We start from the raw sequence: 23,080 nt of genomic DNA, 5'->3' as shown, positions 1-23,080 counted from the left end.
AGCGATTGAGGGGACCCCCCTGTAAACAGCTTATCAGCTTCACGTTTCCCCAGGAACCCCCTGCACAGAGTGACTCCTGGCAGGGCAGCTCCACCCCACGGGGTGGCTCAGGGCCGCTCCACCCTGGCTCCAGCCCTTCTGGATGGCAGCCCATTTGCTGCAGCCAGCCAGGCTGCCAGCCGCCTCTCGGGCCTGGGCTGAGATCCTCCTTCCGGCACCGGGCAGGGCTCCCAGGGCTGCCCCCCGCTGGGTCCGAGCCTGTGTCCTGCGCAGGGGCAGCCACCCCGTCCCAGCACGGTGTGGCCAGTGCGTGCGGCAGGCGCCAGCGCGCTCCGGGGCTGGCCGGGCGGCGGGCGCCGGCGCGCTCCGGGGCTGGCCGGGCGGCGGGCGCCGGCGCGCTCCTGGGGCTGGCCGGGCGGCGGGCGCCAGCGCGCTCCTGGGGCTGGCCGGGCGGCGGGCGCCAGCGTGCTCCGGGGCTGGCCGGGCGGCGGGCGCCAGCGTGCTCCGGGGCTAGCCGGGCGCCTCCGGGGCTGGCCGGGCGGCGGGCGCCGGCGCGCTCCTGGGGCTGGCCGGGCGGCGGGCGCCAGCGTGCTCCGGGGCTGGCCGGGCGGCGGGCGCCAGCGTGCTCCGGGGCTAGCCGGGCGCCTCCGGGGCTGGCCGGGCGGCGGGCGCCGGGGCTGGCCGGGGGCGGGCGCCGGCGTGCTCCGGGGCTGGCCGGGCGGCGGGCTACGAGGGCTTCCCCTGTGTGGGGCAGAGGGCAGCCGGCCCTCAGGCTCCCAGGCAGCACTAGCAGGGCCTCGCTGGCCAGAGCTGGCTGCTGAGCCCTGTGCCCTGGGGACTGGCATAGCCCAGAGCCGGGGCAGGCCCCCAGAGGGGTCACCCGGCTGGGGCTGCAGGGGCCGAGTAGGGATTGGTGCAGGGTAGTGGGGCATGCCCCCCCGTCCTCCCCTCCCGTGGGGCTGGGACCCCCCGGGCAGCACAGCTGGACCCAGCTACAGCTGGTGCTGCCCACATGAGGAGCCAGGCCCCCCAGCCGCCCCCTGGCTCCGCCTCAGCCGCTCATGTCGGGGGGGGGGCACTTGGCTCGTTCCCAGGGAATGGCCGCTCTGAGAGAGGCCATGGGCCAGCTGGAGGGCAAGCTCCCCTCCCCCCCAGCACCCCGCAAATCACATGGGTGAGCCTGGCTGGGCCTGCGGGGGGGGGGGGGGGCAGCTTGTCTGTCCCCCTAGGAGCCAGGCTGCATCTCGAGATGTTTTCAGGTTGTGTCTGGTCTGGGCCTAAACATCCCAGCACAGGGCCCCCCTCCAGCCCCATCTCCCTGCTGGGGAGTGACGGAGCCCCCAGCCTTCCTGGGGAGACCCCCCCCCTCCGGCCCCATCTCCCTGCTGGGGAGTGACGGAGCCCCCAGCCCTTCCTGGGGAGACCCCCCCTCCAGCCCCATCTCCCTGCTGGGGAGTGACGGAGCCCCCAGCCTTCCTGGGGAGACCCCCCTCCGGCCCCATCTCCCTGCTGGGGAGTGACGGAGCCCCCAGCCCTTCCTGGGGAGACCCCCCCTCCGGCCCCATCTCCCTGCTGGGGAGTGACGGAGCCCCCAGCCCTTCCTGGGGAGACCCCCCTCCGGCCCCATCTCCCTGCTGGGGAGTGACGGAGCCCCCAGCCCTTCCTGGGGAGACACCCCCCTCCGGCCCCATCTCCCTGCTGGGGAGTGACGGAGCCCCCAGCCCTTCCTGGGGAGACACCCCCCTCCGGCCCCATCTCCCTGCTGGGGAGTGACGGAGCCCCCAGCCCTTCCTGGGGAGACCCCCCTCCGGCCCCATCTCCCTGCTGGGGAGTGACGGAGCCCCCAGCCCTTCCTGGGGAGACCCCCCCTCCGGCCCCATCTCCCTGCTGGGGAGTGACGGAGCCCCCAGCCCTTCCTGGGGAGACACCCCCCTCCGGCCCCATCTCCCTGCTGGGGAGTGACGGAGCCCCCAGCCCTTCCCCGGAGGGCCCCCCTCCCACGGAGTCTCTCCCAAGATCCAGTCGCACCCCATTCCTGTTTCCCCCTAGCCAGTACCCTTCCCCCCCCCGCCTAGACCTGTGCCCCGTCCCTCCAGCCTGCCCTGCCCTTTGTGTGCGCGTGGTGGGTGGTGAGGCGCCCCCAGCCCTGCCAGCTGATTGGCTGAGAAGGGGGGGCTCTGTGACACAGTGGCTCAGTGCCGGGGGGGGTGGCGCCCTGTTGAGGTACTGGGGCCGCAGCAGGCCGGAGCCTCGTCCAGGTGACTCTGCTGGGGGCTGCCTCTCCCTGGGCTGGGGCTGCCGGGGGGGGATGGCATGGGCTGCCTGGCAGCCCCCCAGGGGCCGGGCACAGAGGGGCTGTGTGCAACAGGGCTGCTCTCTCCCCGCCCCCGTGGGCTGCTCGCTGCCTCTGCCTGGGGCTGCTCGCTCCCCCCCCTGGGCTGCCCTCTCCCCCCCCCCCATCTGGGGCTGCTCGCTCCCCCCCCCCGGGCTGCCCTCTCCCCCCCCCCATCTGGGGCTGCTCGCTTCCCCCCCCGGGGCTGCCCTCTCCCCCCCCATCTGGGGCTGCTCGCTCCCCCCCCCGGGCTGCCCTCTCCCCCCCCATCTGGGGCTGCTCGCTCCCCCCCCCCGGGCTGCCCTCTCCCCCCCCATCTGGGGCTGCTCGCTCCCCCCCCCGGGCTGCCCTCTCCCCCCCATCTGGGGCTGCTCACTTCCCCCCCCCCGGGCTGCCCTCTCCCCCCCCCTCTGGGGCTGCTCCCTTCGTCCCCCCCATCTGGGGCGGCTCGCTTCCCCCCCCCCCGGGCTGCCCTCTCCCCCCCCATCTGGGGCTGCTCACTTCGTCCCCCCCATCTGGGGCTGCTCGCTTCCCCCCCCCCCCCCGGGCTCCCCTCTCCCCCCATCTGGGGCTGCTCACTTCGTCCCCCCCATCTGGGGCTGTTCACTCCCTCCCTGGGCTGCCGTTTCCCCCCTCCCCCGGTCTGGGGCTGCTCACTTCGTCCCCCCCTCCGGCTGTTCACTCCCCCCCCGAGCTGCCCTCTCCCCCCTCCCCCGGTCTGGGGCTGCTCACTTCGTCCCCCCCCCCCGGCTGTTCACTCCCCCCCTGGGCTGCCTGCTTCGTCCTGCGGGCCACAGGGAGCTCCCAGCCTGGGCGGAGAGACCGGCACTAGTGGGGCTTGAGCGATTCGTCCCGTGGGGGCGCAGTGGCCGGCGGAGCTCCTGGCTGGAGGTCCGGGGGCTGTTCTAGCCGCGGCGCCCACACTGCCACTAGTGTCTGTCTGTCCGTCCAGCCGGGGCCCTGCTGCAGTGTAGACAGCGGCCAGGCGCCGGGTTCTGCCTTACGAGGGGCTCCCCCTGGTGGTGAGATTGAAATGCACAGCACCTTGCCAGGAAGCAGGAGCGGTGCAAATCCAGGCCAGGGCTCCCTCTGCCCCACGGCACATGGGGGGGGGGGGGCGCTCCGCATTGGTCCCAGGAGGAGAGGGAACCACTCCAGCCCCAGGGGGCAGCTTGCCCAGCGGCATGACTGACAGCAGCCTCACCCCTGCTGGGTCCTGGCTGCTCCTGTGGTGGGACCTCCGGAGAAAGCCCAGGTGCTGGGGGGGCGCAGAGCGGGGGCTCACCGGGGGGGATGTGCTGGGGGGGCGTAGAGCGGGGGCTCACCGGGGGGGGATTTGCTGGGGGGGCGCAGAGCAGGGCTCACCGGGGGGGATGTGCTGGGGGGGCACAGAGCGGGGGCTCACCGGGGGGGGATGTGCTGGGGGGGCGCAGAGCGGGGGCAAACCGGGTGGGGGAAGTGATGGGGGGGCGCAGAGCGGGGGCTCACCGGGGGGGGGGATGTGCTGAGGGGGGGACAGAGCGGGGGTCCCCGGGGGGGGCTGTGCTGAGGGGGGCACAGAGCGGGGGTCACCGGGGGGGGCTGGTCTGGGGGGGGCGCAGAGCGGGGGCTCACTGGGGGCGCAGTGCTGGGGGGTGCAGAGCAGGGGTCACGGGGGGGCTGTGCTGGGGGGGCGCAGAGCGGGGGTCACCGGGGGGGCTGTGCTGGGGGGGGCGCAGAGCAGGGCTCACCGGGGGGGGCTGTGCTGGGGGGGGCGCAGAGCGGGGGCTCACCGGGGGGGGCTGTGCTGGGGGGGGCGCAGAGCGGGGGTCACTGGGGCAGAGCATGTGCAAGTGGTTTTGTTGCTTTAGCCCGTTGGGTGCATGTGAAGCAGCTGAGAACTGCCCCCACCCTGCCTCAAAGCCCCCACCCCCACCCTGCCTCATCCTGCTCCACCCACCCCGACCCCGACCCCGACCCTGACCCCGACCCCAACCCCGCCAGTGTTACCCACTGACAGTCTGGAAACTTGTAGCAAGAAGGAAAAGATTTCTGAGCTTGTGTGTGGCAAAGGGAAGGAGAAGGCTTCTGACCTTGTGACTGTGAAATCTAGCAGTTTGCCTGAAAGGGGATTGTGTAGGAATCCGCCTGATGGACCAGAGATGATTTTTTTGGATGTAAGTGAAATTCAGGAGTTAGCAGTGGCTCAGCAGAGCGATGCTTCTGTGGAGCACGGTAAAGGAGAATTGGTGCTTAGAAAGACTCCCGAAGAGAAAAATGTTCAGGTTAGTCTGTGCAAGCAGTTTGCTGCAACTGAAGGGTGTGAAAGTGATTTAATCAAGGAAGTTTCAGTTCCTAACAGCCAGAAATGTTCTGTTGTGAATGGATCCACTGACTTTCCTTTTGAAAGATCCAGTGTGGGCAGCTTTGAGAAGGTCTCAGATGGAGTAAGCGCTGTTAAGAAAGTTGAGCAGCCCTATAACCAAGTGGCTGGGTGTGGCCAGCGTATTGGGAGGACAATGGTGTTGGGACAGGACTGTCTGTGAGTGAGCAGTCTGGGCTTCAGGGGCTGAGGACAGATTGGGTTACTGGTGTTTCAGAGCAAAACAGTGTTATGGCTGAACGCTTGAGGATGCAGAGGAGAGCAAGCCAGCTCTCACCCTCAGACCAGTGGTTTCCCCAGGAATTGAAATTAGGGGGGGTGTTCGAATTTACAGGGGGGGTGTCAGGACCAAAGAGATATGAATAAAGTAAATGTTTTGTTAGGATGATGCAAATTTAACATAAGAATAATGCAAGTTACACCAAAACGCATAACAGGTCTACATTTTTAAAAAATAAATAAATAAATAAATAATTTAAATTGACTTTTGAAAAGCAAGCCATCATGGGATAAGAGGGAAGCCTTCTCATGGATCACTAACTGGTTAAAAGATCGGAAACAAAGAGTAGGAATAAATTATCAGTTTTCAGAACAGAGAAAGGGTAAATAGTGGTATCCTTGAGGGGTCAGTACTGGGACCGGTCCTATTCAACATATTCATCTGGAAAAATGGGTAAACAGTGAGGTGGCAAAATTTGCAGATGATACAAAACTATTCAAGATAGTTAAGTCCCAGGCAGACTGCGAAGAGCTACAAAGGGATCTCACAAAACTGGGTGACTGGGCAACAAAATGGCAAATGAAATTCAATGTTGATAAATGCAAAGTAATGCACATTGGAAAGCAATCTCAACTATACATACAAAATGATGGCATCTGAATTAGCTGTTACCACTCAAGAAAGATCTTGGAGTCATTGTGGATAGTTCTCTGAAAACATCCACTCAATGGGCAGCGGCAGTCACAAAAGCAAACAATGTTGGGAATCATTAAGAAAGGGATAGCTAATAAGACCGAAAATATCATATTGCCTCTATATAAATCTATGGTACGTGCACATCTTGAATAGTGTGTGCAGATCTGGTCACCCATCCTAAAAAATATATATTGGAATTGGAAAAGGTACAGAGATGGGCAACTAAAATGATCAGGGGTATGAAACAGGAGGAGAGATTAAAATGACTGGGAATTTTCAGCTTAGAAAAGAGATGACTAAGGGGGATATGATAGAGGTCTATAAAATCTTGACTGGTGTGAAGAAAGTGAATAAGGAAATGTTATTTAATCCTTCACATAACACAAGAACTAGCAGTCAACCAATGAAATTAATAGGCAGCAGGTTTTACAAAAACAAAAGGAAGTACTTCTTCACTCAGTATGAAGTCAACCCAGGGAACTCTTTGCCAGGGGATGGTGTGAAGACCAAAACTATAACAGGATTAAAAAAAGAACTAGATAAATTCCTGGGGAATAGGTCCATCAGTGGCTATTAGCCAGGATGGGGAGGGATGCAACACCATGCTCGGAGTGTCCCTAGCCTGTTTGCCAGAAGCTGGGAATGGGCAACAGGGGATGGTCACTTGATGATTCTCTGTTCTGTTCATTCCCTCTGAAGCACCTGGCCTTGGCCACTGTTGTAAGACAGGGTACTGGGCTATATGGATCATTGGTCTGACCCAGTATGACCATTCTTATGTAAAAATTAATTATAATAATAAAAATGTTTAGTACAGAAACTCCCCAACATAATGACCTCCCAAGATAACAATGTGAGATAACCTTGGCAAATACTGCATTTTAAAAATCTTGGCCTACTAGGAAACATATTTATATAAGTTTCCATTCCCAGTCACAAATCTAGCATTCTGGAGCAAAGTGACTAAAATATAGTCCAACAAACAAATGTTCATTTAACGTGCCCCTCACTTTTCCCTCCACCGCACTCCACTCACCGGTGTTGTCCTTGGTCAGTGGAGACTCAGACTTCACTTTCACGTGAGTACACCTCCCAGGTGGGGGACAAAAAGGCACAGTTCGCTCTGGCCACGGCTGTTCGTTGTGCCACCCTTCACTCCACCGCTCTGTTGCCAATGGCCCTGCACTGTCACCTACCACTGTGACCTCTGCGAGTTGGTCTCTTGAGGTTCCACCAGCTCTCAGTGATTTCCGCTGAGCTCTCAGTGGGGGAACCTCGCTGCTAGTGCAGTCTGGGCTGCCTCTTACACAGAAACACTGTACCCACAGGAACACTGTCCCCACAACAGGACTAAGCACTTAGACCTGATTGTCAGCGCTTTCAGCTGCAGTGGTCACTTAACAGAACAAAAGACTATCTATGGAGCCTAATCAGCTCTGTCTTTAACCAGTGGAGAGGGACAGGTCCCCACCCTCTCTCGATGCCTTCAAATCATCACAGGCTAATACAGTTCTACTGCCCTTTACTCATACAATAAGAACAACATTTCATCCTCCCTTCCCCCACATTCAAGTGGTTTGTAACCCAGCCCCAGCCAAAATCTATCACTTGGACAACACAGCTCTGTGTGCTGGATCCCTAGGTAGATTAGGTGTGAATGTAAATCTAATCTGGCCCTGGAGCCTTAGCCCCCAGCTCATCACTAGCTGTCAGGGAGAGCTCATTGAGACTGTGCTTACAAATCATCATTTGAAATTATTAGGTTGGCCAACATCACCGAAATGAATGCACTGACAGCATAAAAGACAATAGCTGTATAAGGAAGCAAGGAAGCTAGTCTATGTTCATACTTTTCAAATCTATGATACTTTTTCAGATACACATGTTTTATCATACACTGTATAAGCTTTTAAAGTGTGTATTAATGTTTCAATTTAAATTCAGATTTCCAAACAGTCACTAAATTGATATGTAACTAGCTCACAAAACTGGAACGGGGGGGGGGGGTGTTGGGGAAATTCAGGGGGGGTGTAGGGAAATCACTGCCTCAGACCCTTTGGATTTGTGGGGTATCTCTGTAAAACAGAGTCCAGCCTTGGAATTGGTAGTAGTTAAGGATCTGAAAAGTGGTGAACAGGCTCCTGTCTGCGTTGATGCAAATGACCTGGCTGACAGAGGGAGACAAGACTTGCTAATAGCTGTTAGCACAGAGCGCCCACCCCATCAGCCAGTGGATTCCCTTAAGCAAGAGAAATCAGGGTTTGATCATGTTCAGATGCAGACTTCAGCCAGTTCCAGTGTCTGCGAGGTAGGCAAGTGTCACTCCTCGTCTGGGCAGAGAAGTGCCACGATCTTGGGCTTGTTCACAGAAAGAAAACGCAGCAGCTCTGTGCGAACCTGCCATGCTGCCCTGAGCCAGCCAACCAACCTGCTGCCATAGGGAACGGTAATGTGCCACGTCCTGCTCCCGGTGCTAACCGCGGCTCCGCAAAACGCAGCATTCAAAGGGCAGGACTTGGCAGACTTCACAACAGTCACAGCTGGAATTCGGGTTCCATTCTCTTTGCTGCATGGGCCTGGGTGTGTTCGTCACCTGTGGGTTTTGGGCGCGGATTCTTGCTCGACACCACTCCTGTGGCCTGTCATGGCAGCGGCACCGTCCATGCAAACCGCAACACTTCTCCTCGTTCAGCGATTCAGCTGTCAGGAGCTCATCTGGTGAGCTGAACATTTCCTGACCTGTTGGCTGGTCCGGTAACTCCTGACAAAAAGGAAAATCTTCCAAAACTTCCCCCAGCCAAACATAATGACCAAGAACTCATTGCACAGCTGGCTCCTCAAGCGGAATTGCAAACTGCTCACATGTACAGTCTCATCAGTCCTCCTACTAACAGTGTCCTTTGAAAGTGGCCTGGTCTTCCTCCTTTCTTCTTCGCTGCAGCTTCGCGTACCAGCACTTCGCACATTTCTACAGCCGCAGGAAGAAGCCGTTGGTCTCCAGCAGCAGGGGAGTTTTCACTTTGCAAGCCAAAGCGCTGGAAAGAAAGATGCTTTCAGAGCCTTGCCAGGAACTGATGTTACGTTTGTCATTTGTGTTTTCTGTGGATTGTATCCCTTGCTCTTTCGTTGGAAAAAATCTCTGGATTTGTCTTTATGCTCCAGTGCCTTGCTGGGAGCTGTGGGTTCAGGTTCGCAGGTTTCGCTGCTCAGTTTGATGGGATCTGTAAGCATACAACGCATCGCGCTCGTCCATTGCTAAATTCCATAACACCAAACTCAGGGTCACTGTCCTCAAACTGTCTGTTCTTCACCTGTTCCCTCCTTGCTGACTGTGCATTGTCCTGGGCTTCAGCACAACTAGAATTAGGGCCTTTTAAAAAGTCTCTGTTTTAATGTAATTTGCTCACACATGGTACAAGTATATTCCACTTCCACTGCCAGACGTCTCAGCAAAAAATAGACATTGCTTCTGATTTGCTGTCCCAGGCAGTGAGCGTCTTACGCTCACGCTTGTGCGGTGAGCGCCGCGGGGCTGTTTGTGCGACAGGGAGTGTGCAACATGGTGAGCGCCGTGGGGCTGTTTGTGCGACAGGGAGTGTGCAGTGTGGTGAGCGCCGCGGGGCTGTTCGTGTGACAGGGAACGTGCAACACGGTGAGCGCTGCGGGGCTGTTCAGGCGACAGGGAACGTGCAACGCGGTGAGCGCTGCGGGGCTGTTCAGGCGACAGGGAACGTGCAACGCGGTGAGCGCTGCGGGGCTGTTTGTGCGACAGGGAGTGTGCAGTGTGGTGAGCGCCGCAGGGCTGTTCGTGCGACAGGGGAGGTGCAGCGCGGTGAGCGCCGCGGGGCTGTTTGTGCGACAGGGAGTGTGCAGTGTGGTGAGCGCTGCGGGGCTGTTTGTGCGACAGGGAGTGTGCAGTGTGGTGAGCGCCGCGGGGCTGTTCGTGCGACAGGGAACGTGCCACGCGGTGAGCGCTGCGGGGCTGTTCGTGCGACAGGGAGTGTGCAGCGCTGTGAGCGCCGCGGGGCTGTTCGTGCGACAGGGAGTGTGCAGTGCGGTGAGCGCCGCAGGGCTGTTCGTGTGACAGGGAAGGTGCAGCGTGGTGAGCGCCGCAGGGCTGTTTGTGCGACAGGGAGTGTGCAGTGTGGTGAGCGCCGCGGGGCTGTTTGTGCGACAGGGAGTGTGCAACGCGGTGGGCGCCGCGGGGCTGTTCGTGCGACAGGGAGTGTGCAGTGTGGTGAGCGCCGCGGGGCTGTTCGTGCGACAGGGAGTGTGCAGTGCGGTGAACGCCGCGGGGCTGTTCGTGTGACAGGGAGTGTGCAGTGTGATGAGTGCCGCGGGGCTGTTCGTGCGACAGGGGAGGTGCAGCGCAGTGAGCGCCGCGGGGCTGTTCATGTGACAGGGAGTGTGCAGTGTGGTGAGCGCCGCGGGGCTGTTCGTGCAACAGGGGAGGTGCAGCGCAGTGAGCGCCGCGGGGCTGTTTGTGCGACAGGGAGTGTGCAGTGTGGTGAGCGCCGTGGGGCTGTTTGTGCGCTGGGAATGTGTCGTGCAAACAACTGGTGGGTGTGTCGGGTTCATCGGTAGGCAATGCAGGCCCCCTGGGGTCCACAGACCCCAGCTTCAGAACTGCTGCACTAGGGGGCGCTGTCCCCTCAGACCCAGTGCTGAGAGTAGGGTGCTCAGGGGGGGCTGTGCTGTGGGGCAGGAGCTCGGTGGGGGCTGCACTGTGGGGGGGGAGGGCTGAGGCTCCGTGGCGGGCTGTGCTGTGGGCAGTGGGGCGGGGGCTGGGTGGGGGGCTGCGCTGTGGGGTGGGGTGGGGGGCACTAGGGGACACACTGCCGTACCGGGCTTAGACCCGGCCGCCCACACCCCTCCAGGGCCGCCCAGAGCATTCAGGGGGCCCCGCCACCGAATTGCCGCCGAAGACCCGGAGCGGAAGAAGCGCCAGGGGCCCCGGCCCCGCGAGAGTTTTCCGGGGCCCCCGGAGTGAGTGAAGGACCCTGCTCCAGGGGCCCCAAAAACTCTCATGGGGGCCCCTTTGGGGCCCAGGGCCTGGGGCAAATTGCCCCACTTCCTCCTCCTGGGCAGCCCTGCACCCCTCACCCATCCCTTGGCCCTTCCCATCGCATGGGGCGCTTGCTCCCAGCACCTGCTTCCACGGGGGCTCCCTGGGCACTTCCGCCCCCGCCCCTCGCTGCTCCTGGCTGGGGTGAAGCCTGGTGGCGTTCTGCTGGCGAGGAGAGCGGGCAGGGCCCCGCCCGCACCCCCAGCCCCCGCCCGCCTTCCCCCGGCAGGGCCCCGCCCGCACCCCCAGCCCCCGCCCGCCTTCCCCCGGCAGGGCCCCGCCCGCCCCCCAGCAGGGCCCCGCCCGCACCCCCAGCCCCCGCCCGCCTTCCCCCGGCAGGGCCCCGCCCGCACCCCCAGCCCCTGCCTGCCCGCCCCCCAGCAGGGCCCCGCGCGCACCCCCAGCCCCCACCGGCCTTCCCCCGGCAGGGCCCCGCGTGTACCCCCAGCCCCTGCCCGCCTTCCCCCGGCAGGGCCCCGCCCGCACCCCCAGCCCCCGCCGGCCTTCCCCCGGCAGGGCCCCGGCCCCCAGTGCGCCTTCCCCCGGCAGGGCCCCGCGTGTACCCCCAGCCCCTGCCCGCCTTCCCCCGGCAGGGCCCCGCCCGTACCCCCCGCCTGCCTTCCCCCGGCAGGGCCCCGCCCGCACCCCGCGCGTACCCGGCCCCTGGTGCGCCTTCCCCCGGCAGGGCCCCGCCCGCGCCTCCCCCCGGCAGGGCCCCGCCCGCGCCTCCCCCAGCAGGGCCCCGCGCGCACCCCCGGCCCCCGCCCGCCCGCGCCTCCCCCCAGCAGGGCCCCGCGCGCACCCCCGGCCCCGCCCGCCGCCTTCCCCCAGCAGGGCACTGCGTGTTCCCCCGGCCCCTGGTGCGCCTTCCCCCGGTCGGGCTCCGCACGTGCCTCCCCCCAGCAGGGCCCCGCACGCACCCCCGGCCCCCGCCCGCCCGCCCGCCCGCCTTCCCCCGGCAGGGCACTGCGCGTACCCCGGCCCCCGCCGCCTGCCCGCCCGCCTTCCCCCGGCAGGGCACTGCGCGTACCCCGGCCCCCGCCCGCCTTCCCCCGGCAGGGCACTGCGCGTACCCCGGCCCCCGCCCGCCTGCCCGCCTGCCTTCCCCCGGCAGGGCACTGCGCGTACCCCCGCCCCCCCGCCCGCCCTCCCGCCTTCCCCCGGCAGGGCACTGCGCGGACCCCGCCCGCCCGCCCGCCTTCCCCCGGCAGGGCACTGCGCGTACCCCGGCCCCCGCCCGGGCACTGCGCGTACCCCGGCCCCCGCCCGCCTGCCCGCCCGCCTTCCCCCGGCAGGGCACTGCGCGTACCCCGGCCCCCGCCCGCCTGCCCGCCCGCCTTCCCCCGGCAGGGCACTGCGCGTACCCCGCCCCCCGCCCGCCCGCCTTCCCCCGGCAGGGCACTGCGCGGACCCCGCCCGCCCGCCCGCCCGCCTTCCCCCGGCAGGGCACTGCGCGTACCCCGGCCTCCGCCCGCCTGCCCGCCTGCCTTCCCCCGGCCGGGCCCCGCACGCACCTTCCCCCGGCCCCTGGTGCGCCTTCCCCCGGCGCCCACCTTCCCGCGGCCCTGCCCATCCCAGCAGCCATTGCCCCCGTCCCCGGCTGAGCTGGGCACGCTGGGGAGCCACATCACACCTGAGCCCAGATGGGTGGCAGGCGACCCAGGCCGACGCTGCCCACTGGGAGCTGCGCTGGGCCGGGGGAAGCGGGTGGGTCGCTGAGCCGGCTGTGACCCGTCTCTCTGTGCACCAGCTGGGGCATGGCCGTCAATGTGTATTCCACATCCGTGACCAGCGAGAACCTGAGTCGCCATGACATGCTGGCCTGGGTCAACGACTCCCTGCACCTCAACTACACCAAGATCGAACAGCTCTGCTCAGGTAGGGGCGCCCGGGGGCCAGGCCCGGACAGGAGGGGCCCAGCTGCTCTGCCCCGTCCAGCCGGGGAGAGGTGCCCTCTGGCCAGCCCAGCCCCTGCCCTGTCCCAGCCGGGGAGAGGGGCCCTCTGGCCAGCCCAGCCCCTGCCCTGTCCCAGCCGGGGAGAGGGGCCCTCTGGCCAGCCCTGCCCCTGCCCTGTCCCAGCCGGGGAGAGGGGCCCTCTGGGTGGCTGAGTTCCCAACCTCTGCCCTGTCCCTGTCTGTGCCAGGGGCTGCAGGGCAAGGGGGGCCCAGGGCCAGGATCCAGGGGCTCGGGGGGCATCGGCAGAGCTGTGCCGTTCCTGGCAGACATGGAAGCCAGGTGCCCTGTGCCCGTGCCGCCTGCATAGGGTTGCCAGGCGTCTGGTTTTTGACCTGAACGCCCAGTGGAAAAGGGGCCCTGGCGGCTCCCGTTGGCACAGCCATCCGGGCTGTTTAAAGTCCGGTCAGCAGCACAGCGGGGGCCCAGGGCCAACGCCGGCTCCCTACCTGCCCTGGCTCCACGCAGCTCCTGGAAGCAGCCGCCAGGTCCCTGCAGCCCCTAGGCACATGGGCAGCCAGGGAAGCTCCACGCGGTGCCCCCGACCCGAGGGCCGGCTCTGCCGCTCCCATTGACTGGGAACCGCGACCAATGGGAGCTGCGGGGGCAGCACCTGCGGGCAGGAGGGCAGCGCACAGCACCTCCCCGGCCGCCCATGCACCTAGGGGCTGCAGGGACCTGGGAGACACGGGAACTGCCACTGGGACTCTGAGCCCCCTCCTGCCCCCTGAGCCCTCATCCCCGGCCCCACCCCCTGCCCTGAGCCCCCTCCTGCACCCAAAGCCCCCAGCCCCCTCCTGCCCCCTGAGCCCTCATCCCGGCCCCACCCCCTGCCCTGAGCCCCCTCCTGCACCCAAAGCCCCCAGCTCCCTCCTGCCCCCTGAGCCCTCATCCCCGGCCCCACCCCCTGCCCTGAGCCCCCTCCTGCACCCAAAGCCCCCAGCCCCCTCAGCCCTCATCCCGGCCCCACCCCCTGCCCTGAGCCCCCTCCTGCACCCAAAGCCCCCAGCCCCGAGCCCCCTCCTGCCCCCTGAGCCCTCATCCCCGGCCCCACCCCCTGCCCTGAGCCCCCTCCTTCACCCAAAGCCCCCCGCCCCGAGCCCCCTCCTGCCCCCTGAGCCCTCATCCCCGGCCCCACCCCCAGCCCTGAGCCCCCTCCTGCCCCCAAAGCCCCGAGCCCCCTCCTGCGCCGTGAGCCCTCATGACCTGCCCCACCCTCTGCCCTGAGCCCCCTCCTGCACCCAAAGCCCCCAGCCCCGAGCCCCCTCGTGAGCCCTGAGCCCTCATCCCCGGCCCCACCCCCTGCCCTGAGCCCCCTGCTGCACCCAAAGCCCCGAGCCCCCTCCTGCCCCCTGAGCCCTCATCCCCAGCCCCACCCCCTGCCCTGAGCCCCCTCCTGCACCCAAAGCCCCGATCCCCCTCCTGCCCCCTGAGCCCTCATCCCTGGCCCCACCCCCTGCCCTGAGCCCCCTCCTGCACCCAAAGCCCCCAGCCCCAGCCCCAGCCCAGTGAAAGGGAGCGAGGGTGGGGGAGAGCGAGCAATGGAGGGAGGGGGAAGGAGTGGGGGCGGGGCCCCGGAGAAGGGGCGGGGTAGGGGGTTTTGGTGTTGTGCAATTAGAAAGTTGGCAGCCCTGTGCCCGCAGGTGCTGCCTACTGCCAGTTCATGGACATGCTGTTCCCGGGCTGCGTGCACCTGCGGAAGGTGAAGTTCCAGGCCAAGCTGGAGCACGAATTCATCCACAACTTCAAGGTGCTGCAGGCTGCCTTCAAGAAGATGGGGGTGGACAAGGTGGGTCCCTGCCCCCCCAGCCATCCTCTGCCACCCTCCCCGTGACTGCCAGCCACCCCTTGTGCCTGCCAGCACCCCCGGGTGTGCCTGCCAGCCACCCTCTGCCAGCCTCCCCATGCCTGCCAGCCACCCTCTGTGCCAGTCAGCACCCCCTGTGTCCGCCAATGCCCCCACATTCCCACCAGTACCCCTCCCTGTGCCTGCCAGCCACCCACCGCCAGCACCCGCTGCCTCCACCAATGCTTTGGACTGACTGAGACGGGCCCAGGGAGCCGATAGGAATCAACATTACCCCAGTGTCTCTCAGCAACCGTGGTTGTGGGCAAATGCCAGTTGAGCAGCAGGAGCTGCCGTGGCACTGCCCCCGGGCGCCGTGGGGGAGCACGGGCCTGCCAGTCCCTCACGCACTGCCTGTTGTTCCAGATCATCGCGGTGGAGAAGCTGGTGAAAGGGAAGTTCCAGGATAATTTTGAGTTTATTCAGTGGTTTAAGAAATTCTTCGATGCCAACTACGACGGGAAGGAATACAACCCGCTGCTGGCACGGCAAGGGCAGGAGGTGGCACCGTCTCCAAACCCAGGTGATCAGAACTTCAACAAACCCAAGAAACCCATTGGCACTGCAGGTAATGTCGCCGACCCCTGGAGACAGCTGGCACCCCTGCCCCTGCGCCCGCAGGATCCCGACTCCGCCTGGGTCGCACAGCTTGCTAGCATGGCCTTCGGCTGCCTGCCCCAGCCCCTGGTGCCAGTCGGGCCCTGCCCCCGGGGGGCGTGGTGCCGCGTGCGTTGTGGTGTTGGCTTGGGAGTGCCCGACCACCGGTGCCAAGTAGGTGTGGAGGGGACGGGGCAGGGCTGGGAGCGGGGTGAGTTCTGAGCTGGGGCTGCCTCGGCGTTAGGACACGGTCCAGCTGTGCCCAGCCCCGGGGGGGGATTGGCTGCCGAGCACCCTGGGACCCTGGCTCTCGTGCCATCTGCTCCCTAGGCCTGGCCTGGGTCCTGTCAGGCAGCCCTGGCGCACGGGCTCGGGGTGCACCCTGGCAGCGCCCGCTGCCCACGAGGCTCTTCCTCCACCCGCAGGCTGTCAGCCGGGGCCCCTCCCCAGCACGATGCAGAGTCCCACCAGCTCCCTGCTCCCGAGGGCTGTGCGTGGTACCCCCCGCCCCCGAGCACCCGCCCTGCCCACGCCAGCCTCCATGGGACCTGGTGCCCCCAAGCTGGGAGCAGCGGTGCCCACAGTGGCACAGCCCATTGTGTCCCTGCACTGGGAGCCCTGGCCTGGCCGGGCTGAGCGCTGGGGGCTCCTTTCAGCTCCTCCTGCTGCTTGGGGCCACGCGTCCCGTCAGGGCAGGGGGTGGCGAGGGGGAGGCAGGCGGGGGGCTGGGGGGCGGAGGGTGGGGGTGGGCCGGGCGATGGGCTCGGGGATGGGGAGCGGCGAGGGGGTGCAGGCGATGGGATGGGGAGCAGCGAGGGGGTGCAGGTGGGGGGCTGGGTTATGGGGAGCGTCAGGGGGGTGCAGGTGGGGGGCTGGGGGGCAGAGGGCGGCTAGGCGGGTGCAGGGCGATGGGCAGGTGTATGGGGAGCGGTGAGGGGGGTGCAGGCGGGGGGCTGGGGGGCGGGGGTGGCGAGGGGGGTGCAGGGCGATGGGCTGGGGGATGGGGAGCGTCAGGGGGGTGCAGGTGGGGGGCTGGGGGGCAGAGGGCGGCTAGGCGGGTGCAGGGCGATGGGCTGGGGGATGGGGAGTGGCGAGGGGGATGCAGGTGGGGGGCTGGGGGGCAGGGGCAGCTAGGCGGGTGCAGGGCGATGGGCTGGGGGATGGGGAGCGTCAGGGGGGTGCAGGCGGGGGGCTGGGGGGCGGGGGCAGCTAGGCGGGTGCAGGGCGATGGGCTGGGTTATGGGGAGCGGTGAGGGGGGTGCAGGTGGGGGGTTGGGGGGCGGGGGTGGCGAGGGGGGTGCAGGTGGGGGGCTGGGTTATGGGGAGTGTCAGGGGGGTGCAGGTGGGGGGCTGGGGGGCAGAGGGCGGCTAGGTGGGTGGAGGGCGATGGGCTGGGGGATGGGGAGCGGCGAGGGGGGTGCAGGTGGGGGGCTGGGTTATGGGGAGCGGCTAGGCGGGTGCAGGTGATGGGATGGGGGATGGGGGCAGGCGGATTCCCCGGAGCGCAGGGAGTGGGGGCTGGCTTGGGGCGGGGTGGGGGGCGCAGCAGGGGAGGAGCTTGCTGAGCTCTGGGGGCCATGGGGGGGCACCGAGCTGGGGCAGGTGCGTGGCTGTGCATGGCCCCTCCCCAGCATACTCCTGGCAGGGGGGAGCGCCAGTTCCGGGGGGCGACATCCGTACCCCGCTGCCCCCAGGGCCATGGGGCTGCCCCACAGGCATTCTCGTGCCCTGCCCTTCCCAATTGGTAATGAACGGCCTGGGGGAGGCCTTGTTCTCCCATCTGGGGAAACCGAGGCAGGGAAGACCCAGGACTTAGGGTGTGGAACCCAGGCGTCCTGAGTCCTGCGCTCTAAGCAGCGCCACCCTGCGCCGTGGTCTGTGTCTGCAGCCCCCTGGCCAGCGACGGCCTGACCCGCTGCCCCCGCGCCCCGCATGCCCGCGCCCCACACCCCGCAGGGGAGGGCAGGGGCTCTGGGAGCAAGCCATGCCCGGGGGAGCCGTGCCCGGGGGGGCAGCGCTGGGGGGGGGCCGTGCCCGGGGAGCCAGGCTTGGGGGGGCAGCGCTGGGGGGGGGCTGTGCCCGGGGGGGCAGCGCTGGGGGGGCCGTGCCCGGGGGAGCCAGGCGAGGGGGGGGCAGCGCTGGGGGGGCCGTGCCCAGGGGGGCAGCGCGGGGGGGGGCCGTGCCCGGGGGGGCCAGGCTTGGGGGGACAGCGCTGGGGGGGGGGCGGTGCCCGGGGGGGCAGAGCTGGGGGGGGGCCGTGCCCGGGGAGCCGGGCTTGGGGGGGCAGCGCTGGGGGGGGCTGTGCCCGGGGGAGCCAGGCTTGGGGGGCCAGCGCTGGGGGGGGGCTGTGCCCGGGGGGGCAGCGCTGGGGGGGGCCGTGCCCGGGGGAGCCAGGCTTGGGGGGGCCGCGCTGGGGGGGGCTGTGCCCGGGGGGGCAGCGCTGGGGGGGGCCGTGCCCGGGGGAGCCAGGCTTGGGGGGGCAGCGCTGGGGGGGGGCTGTGCCGGGACCCGTGCTAACCTCTGGCTGTCTCGGGCGGCTCTCTCCAGCCCCCCAGAGAACCTCCCCCACAACCCCGAAGACGATGCCGGTGCCAACCCGAGTGACCAATGTCATCCCCAGCAACATCGCCCGGAAAAACCCGCCTGCTGCCCGCAACGGGGGCGGTGAGGCCGACACCCAGATCCTGGAGCTCAACCAGCAGGTGGGCAGGGGCGGGGGGCTGCTCCAGGGGCACAGACTCCAGTCCCACAGGGGGTGCTGGGGGGCACAGGTGCCAGGTCCCACCGGGCTCTGGGGGAACAGACACTGGACACGTGGGGCACTGGGAGGGCACAGGCACCGGGTTCTGCTGGGAGGGTCCAGAGGGGCACAGATGCCGGGTCTTGGGGGGCACTGGGGGGCACAGGTGCCAGGTCCCGTGGGGCGCTGTGGGGCACAGACACCAGGTCCCGCCGGGCTCTGGGGGAACAGACAAGTGGGGGCGCTGGGGGCACAGACGCCGGACCCGTGGGGCACTGGGGGAGCACAGGCGCCGGGTTCTGCTGGGAGGGTCCAGGGGGGCACAGATGCCGGGTCCTGGGGGGCACTGGGGGGCACAGACGCCAGGTTCTGTCGGTTGTTGAGGATTGCAGATGCCGGGTCCCACCAGGTGCTGGGGGGCACAGACGCCGAGTCCATGAGGGGCACAGGGGGGCACAGATGCTGGACCCGTGGGGCGCTGGGGGACATAGATGCCAGGTCCCGTAGGGCGCTGGGGGGCACAGACACCAAGCCCCATAGGGGATATTGGGGGGCACAGACGCTGGGTCCGTGGGGCACTGGGGGACGCAGATGCTGGGTCCCGTAGGGCACTGGGGGCTCAGGCACTGGGTCCCACGAGGGGCACAGATGCCGGGTCCCGTGGGGCACTGGGGACCGCAGACGCCGGGGCCGTGGGGCTCTGAGCGACACAGACGCCGGGGCCGTGGGGCTCTGAGGGACACAGACGCCGGGTCCCGTGGGGCGCTGGGGGCGCAGGCACTGGGTCCCACGAGGGGCACAGATGCCGGGTCCCGTAGGGCACTGGGGACCGCAGACGCCGGGGCCGTGGGGCTCTGAGCGACACAGACGCCGGGTCCCGTGGGGCGCTGGGGGTGCAGGCACTGGGTCCCACGAGGGGCACAGACGCCGGGTCCCGTGGGGCGCTGAGGGACACAGACGCCGGGTCCCGTGGGGCGCTGAGGGACACAGACGCCGGGTCCCGTGGGGCGCTGGGGGACACAGACGCCGGGTCCCGTGGGGCGCTGAGGGACACAGACGCCGGGGCCGTGGCGCACTGAGGGACACAGACGCCGGGTCCACGGGGCGCTGGGGGGCGCAGACGCTGGGTCCATGGGGCACTGAGGCACGCAGACACTGGGTCCTGCAGGGCACTGGGAGGCACAGGCCGGGGCCGTGGGGCGCTGGGGGGGCAGACGCCGGGGCCGTGGGGCACTGAGGGACACAGACGCCGGGGCCGTGGGGCACTGAGGCACGCAGACGCTGGGTCCTGCAGGGCGCTGGGAGGCACAGGCCGGGTCTGTGGGGCGCTGGGGGGGCAGACGCCGGGTCCCGCTGAGCGCTGGTAACAGCCCCTCTCCCTGCCCTGCTCTGCGCAGCTGATGGACCTGAAGCTGACGGTGGACGGGCTGGAGAAGGAGCGCGATTTCTACTTCAGCAAACTGCGGGACATCGAGCTGATCTGCCAGGAGCACGAGAGCGAGAACAGCCCCGTCATCGCCGGCATCATCGGCATCCTGTATGCCACCGAGGTCAGTGCCCGCGCGAGCGCCAGCCGCTGAGCGTCGGGGGAGCCTGTCAGCTCTCCGCCCTGCCCGGGCCGGGTCTGGCTCCATCCCTCCCGTTCTGCGGGTCTCTCCTCAGTGCCAGGGCACGTGCCTGCCCGCCGGGCACTGAGCGCGGGTGGCTCCCGGGCAGGCCGGTCGGAGCCGTGCACCTGGCGCTGGGAGCGGGCTGGGGCTGAGTTCCCCTCCCTGGTGGGAGTCTCTCGGGGGGGTTCCGTGGGCCAGGGCCAGGGGAGGCTCACCCCGTCTCTGCGCCCCCCCCAGGAAGGCTTTGCGCCGCCGGAGGATGACGAGGTGGAGGACCAGCCGCCGGAGGACCAGGACGAATACTAGCTCCGAGCCCTGCTGCCTCACGTGACGCCGCCCGGCCGTGCCCGGCCTGCCATAGACACTGGAGGGTTTGCGTGTACAGCCGCGGCCTGCACTATCACACATTATAACAGTTTCAACCAACCAGCCCACCACCCCGGTGCTTTCTGTCCAGCCGCAGATCCTGGGACCCCACGGACTCCGACAAGGCCTAGAGAGGAGAACCGAATTGTAAATACGCATGGGGCTGCCGGGGGGGGGGGAAGGGCCCTGGCCCCCCTGCCCCCTCACCACCTCATCCCCCTTATTTATTTCAGTTGTCACCTTTGGTGTGAGCGCTGCAGCCTTCCCAGGGAGGGCTCCCGCCCCGCCCGGTCCCTGTATTATAGCTACAGCCCGATCCTTTGTATATTGCCCGGGAGGGAGCTAACTTGCACTTTGCCTGCTGTGGTCACGGGCGCCCGGTTGTCGTGGCCTGGGGAGCGGGAGGGCTCCAGGAGCGCCCCGGACCACATGAGGCTTGGCCCTGGCCCGGCCTCGCAGGCGCGGGACGGCGCGTTTATTTATTGGTCTCACTTCACGTTGTCAAAGCCGAGAGAGGCTTTCCCAGCGCCCCGCCCCCGCCTGCCATGCCCGGGGCAGGGGTGGTGTCCGCACTCTGCCGGGCTGGCAGGATCCCAGAGCAGGGGACACCCCCAACACGACTGCGCTGGGGGGAGCAGGAGCCCCCAGGCTCCACACTGAGCTTCTGGTCCCCCTCCCTGACTGCAGCGCAGGGCACTTGGCCCGCTGCTGGGGGGCGGGACCCGGGCCTGCCCGGAGGCTCAGTGCCCGCCCCCGGGGGTTCCAGCCCCACGCCGTTTCGATGAGAATGCCACACAGCCGCTGCTGCCTTGCCCGTCTCCCTGTTCGTATTGCCTGTCTGCCCAGTCGCCTGCTGTGCAATCCTGCATCTGTGTTACGTTGGATTTCAAATAAACTGGTGTGGTAAACGCGTGTCCGGGGGCGTCTCTGGCTCGGCTGCCCGGGCTCCCCCAGGGCGGGGCCCAGGCCCAGCTCCAAAGGGGGTGGGCGTCTCAGGAGGGCTGGGCCCTTTGGAGCTGCTGAGGGATGGGCTCCTAATGCCCTGAGGTGGGGGCAGGGCCCCGCCGTCACTGCACAGAACGTGGCATCATGGCCAAACCCCAGGAGTCCAGGGCAGAGGCAGGCGGTTCCCATTGGCGCACCTCCCAGCACCCTCGCTCAGGCCAGAGCCAGCCCTGCGGGGCCCGTAAAGGAAAGCCCCCGAGACCCACGCTGCCCCCCCCATCACTCAGCTTCCCCCAGGAGCTCCCCCGACAACGTACCCGCTCAGCCAAGAACCGGCTGCGGCCTGGTCAGACTCAGCTACGGTGTGAGAATCCCCCGAGCTAACCCGCCCGGACCCCTGGCGTGGATACAGCTCCCTCAGCAGACGTGTTCTGCCGTCGCTCGGGGGTAGGAATGACAGCGCCGGACCCCCCCTGCCATTGGTGCAGGCCATGTCTGTGCTACGGTTCCTCTGGCACCCACGGCCTGAGAACGGTGCTAAACACGCAACTCCTGCGGCGCTACCTGTCCCCACTGCGCTCCTCACCTGGCGCCTTCCACCCACCGCGGGCTGGCAGCCTAACCCTGCGGGGGAGAGGAGAATCCCGAGTGCCCCCGTTACCCTGCCTGCAGCCTGGTGCCCCTCCAGCGCTGCCCTCTGGGCTACGCCAGCCTCACGGCCCCACCAAGTGTCCCCTGGGATAGCCAGCCCTGGGGCCCACCAGAACCCAGCCCCCGTGGGCCCCAGGGAAGAGGGCAGCCATGTTGCCCAGGTTTACCTCAGCCCACCCTGCCCGGGGCCACACAGCACCAGTTCCATTAGAGCCGCAAGAACAGCGAGGCCAGTAAAACCAATGGGTGAGATGGGGCCAAACGGGTCCATGGCAAATAAACGATAAAGCGTCCACGGGCCGGACATCCCCGCTCTCCTGCAGGCTGGCGTCCCCCACGGGCCGGCGTCCCCCACGGGTTACCATACCCCCCAGGCCGGACATCCCCGCTCTCCTGCAGGCCGGCGTCCCCCCCGGACCGGCATACCCCACAGACTACCGTACCCCCCGGACCGGTGTACCCCCCGGGCCGGACATCCCTGCTCTCCTGCAGGCCGGCGTCCCCCACGGGCTGGTGTACCCCACGGGCCGGACATCCCCGCTCTCCTGCAGGCCGGCGTACCCCATGGACCGGCGTCCCCCCCGGGCCGGACATCCCCGCTCTCCTGCAGGCCGCGTACCCCACGGACCGGCATACCCACGGACTACCGTACCCCCCAGGCCGGACATCCCTGCTCTCCTGCAGGCTGGTGTACCCCACGGGGCCAGCATACCCCATGGGCCGGAGTACCCCCCGGGCTGGCATACCCTAGAGGCCAGTGTGTACCCCACAGGCTGTCCCTCTGATTGCAACCACTTTGGGTGAGGTTCCGTCTCACAAGAGGGAGCCCGCTGGCAGCTTGTGCTTATGGACTGAAGGGTGCCCGGGTTCCTCCTGCACCCCAAATATACCAGCACCCACCTTTGCTGTTCACCTCAAGCTAGGCCCCCCCGTTCCCGTTCCTGTTAGCTTCCTCCTGAGGCCTCCGCCAGCTCTTCAGCACCATTTCACTCTATTAAATGGGCCTCCATTGCCAAGCTCCCAACTCCTCCCATACACAGCGAGCACGAAATGGGGCTCCCCGTCCGGCTGGGGGGACCATGCGGAAGCTGTTGTACTGCTCCTGTCCCCCGCACCGCCCCGTGCCACGCCTGAGCCCAGCAGGACCCCGGCTTTCAGCGGAGACCTCCCATGCCACACTGCAGTGAGTTCAAATGTAAATCCCGGGATCCCGGTGTCACGGAGTGTAGGGGAGTCAGGCCCTGCACCCCCGGGCTCCCTGCGATTCACCAGGACTCTCAGCCAGCCAGTGAAGCAGAAGGTTTATTTAGACGACAGGAACACAGTCCAGGACAGGTCTTGCAGGCACAGATAACAGGATCCCCCCCTGTCAGGTCCATCTTGGGGCCCCATAACCCCCGTCGGGGATCAGAGCCCTCTCTCCCTGCTTCCCCTCTGTTCCCAGCCAGCTCCCGTCTGCCCAGCCCCCGCCGGCCTCTCCTCTCTCCTCTGCCTCTTTCCCCGGCCAGGAGGTCACCTGACCCCTTTGTCTCCAACACCTCTAGCCAGCACCTTTGCAGGGAGGGGCCCGGCCATCAGTTGCTAGGCGACAGAGCGTCAGGCATTCGGCTGCATGGCCCTTTGCTTTGCTAGATACTTAAGATCTGCACACAGCACCCCAGTAAGAACAGTCCCACTTCGTCACACCTCTCCCCCCT

The 23,080-nt window shown here is 66.8% G+C and overlaps 1 protein-coding gene across 4 annotated transcripts in view; it reads left to right on the top strand.

The window, feature by feature from the left end:
• MAPRE3 (microtubule associated protein RP/EB family member 3) overlaps nucleotides 1-20,692 on the top strand; it is a 67,105-nt gene extending 46,413 nt beyond the window's left edge. For 2 of the 4 annotated variants that reach the window (XM_045010055.1, XM_045010056.1), the window contains exons 2-7: nucleotides 12,426-12,553; nucleotides 14,272-14,417; nucleotides 14,841-15,042; nucleotides 17,619-17,773; nucleotides 19,209-19,361; nucleotides 19,659-20,692. In XM_045010055.1, coding sequence (XP_044865990.1) covers nucleotides 12,433-12,553; nucleotides 14,272-14,417; nucleotides 14,841-15,042; nucleotides 17,619-17,773; nucleotides 19,209-19,361; nucleotides 19,659-19,727 — 846 coding nt within the window. In that variant the 5' untranslated portion in view covers nucleotides 12,426-12,432 and the 3' untranslated portion in view covers nucleotides 19,728-20,692. Of the gene's footprint in view, nucleotides 1-2,208; nucleotides 2,259-12,425; nucleotides 12,554-14,271; nucleotides 14,418-14,840; nucleotides 15,043-17,618; nucleotides 17,774-19,208; nucleotides 19,362-19,658 lie in introns of those variants that run through there. The other 2 variants (XM_045010054.1, XM_045010053.1) reach the window with 2 other exon arrangements.
• Nucleotides 20,693-23,080: the final 2,388 nt, after the last annotated feature.

Source organism: Mauremys mutica, chromosome 3 (genome assembly GCF_020497125.1).
Source record: "Mauremys mutica isolate MM-2020 ecotype Southern chromosome 3, ASM2049712v1, whole genome shotgun sequence".
In the NCBI taxonomy this organism is placed as follows: domain Eukaryota; kingdom Metazoa; phylum Chordata; order Testudines; family Geoemydidae; genus Mauremys; species Mauremys mutica.
The sequence above is the reverse complement of the archived record's forward strand: the minus strand, read 5'-3'. Positions and strand labels throughout refer to the sequence as shown.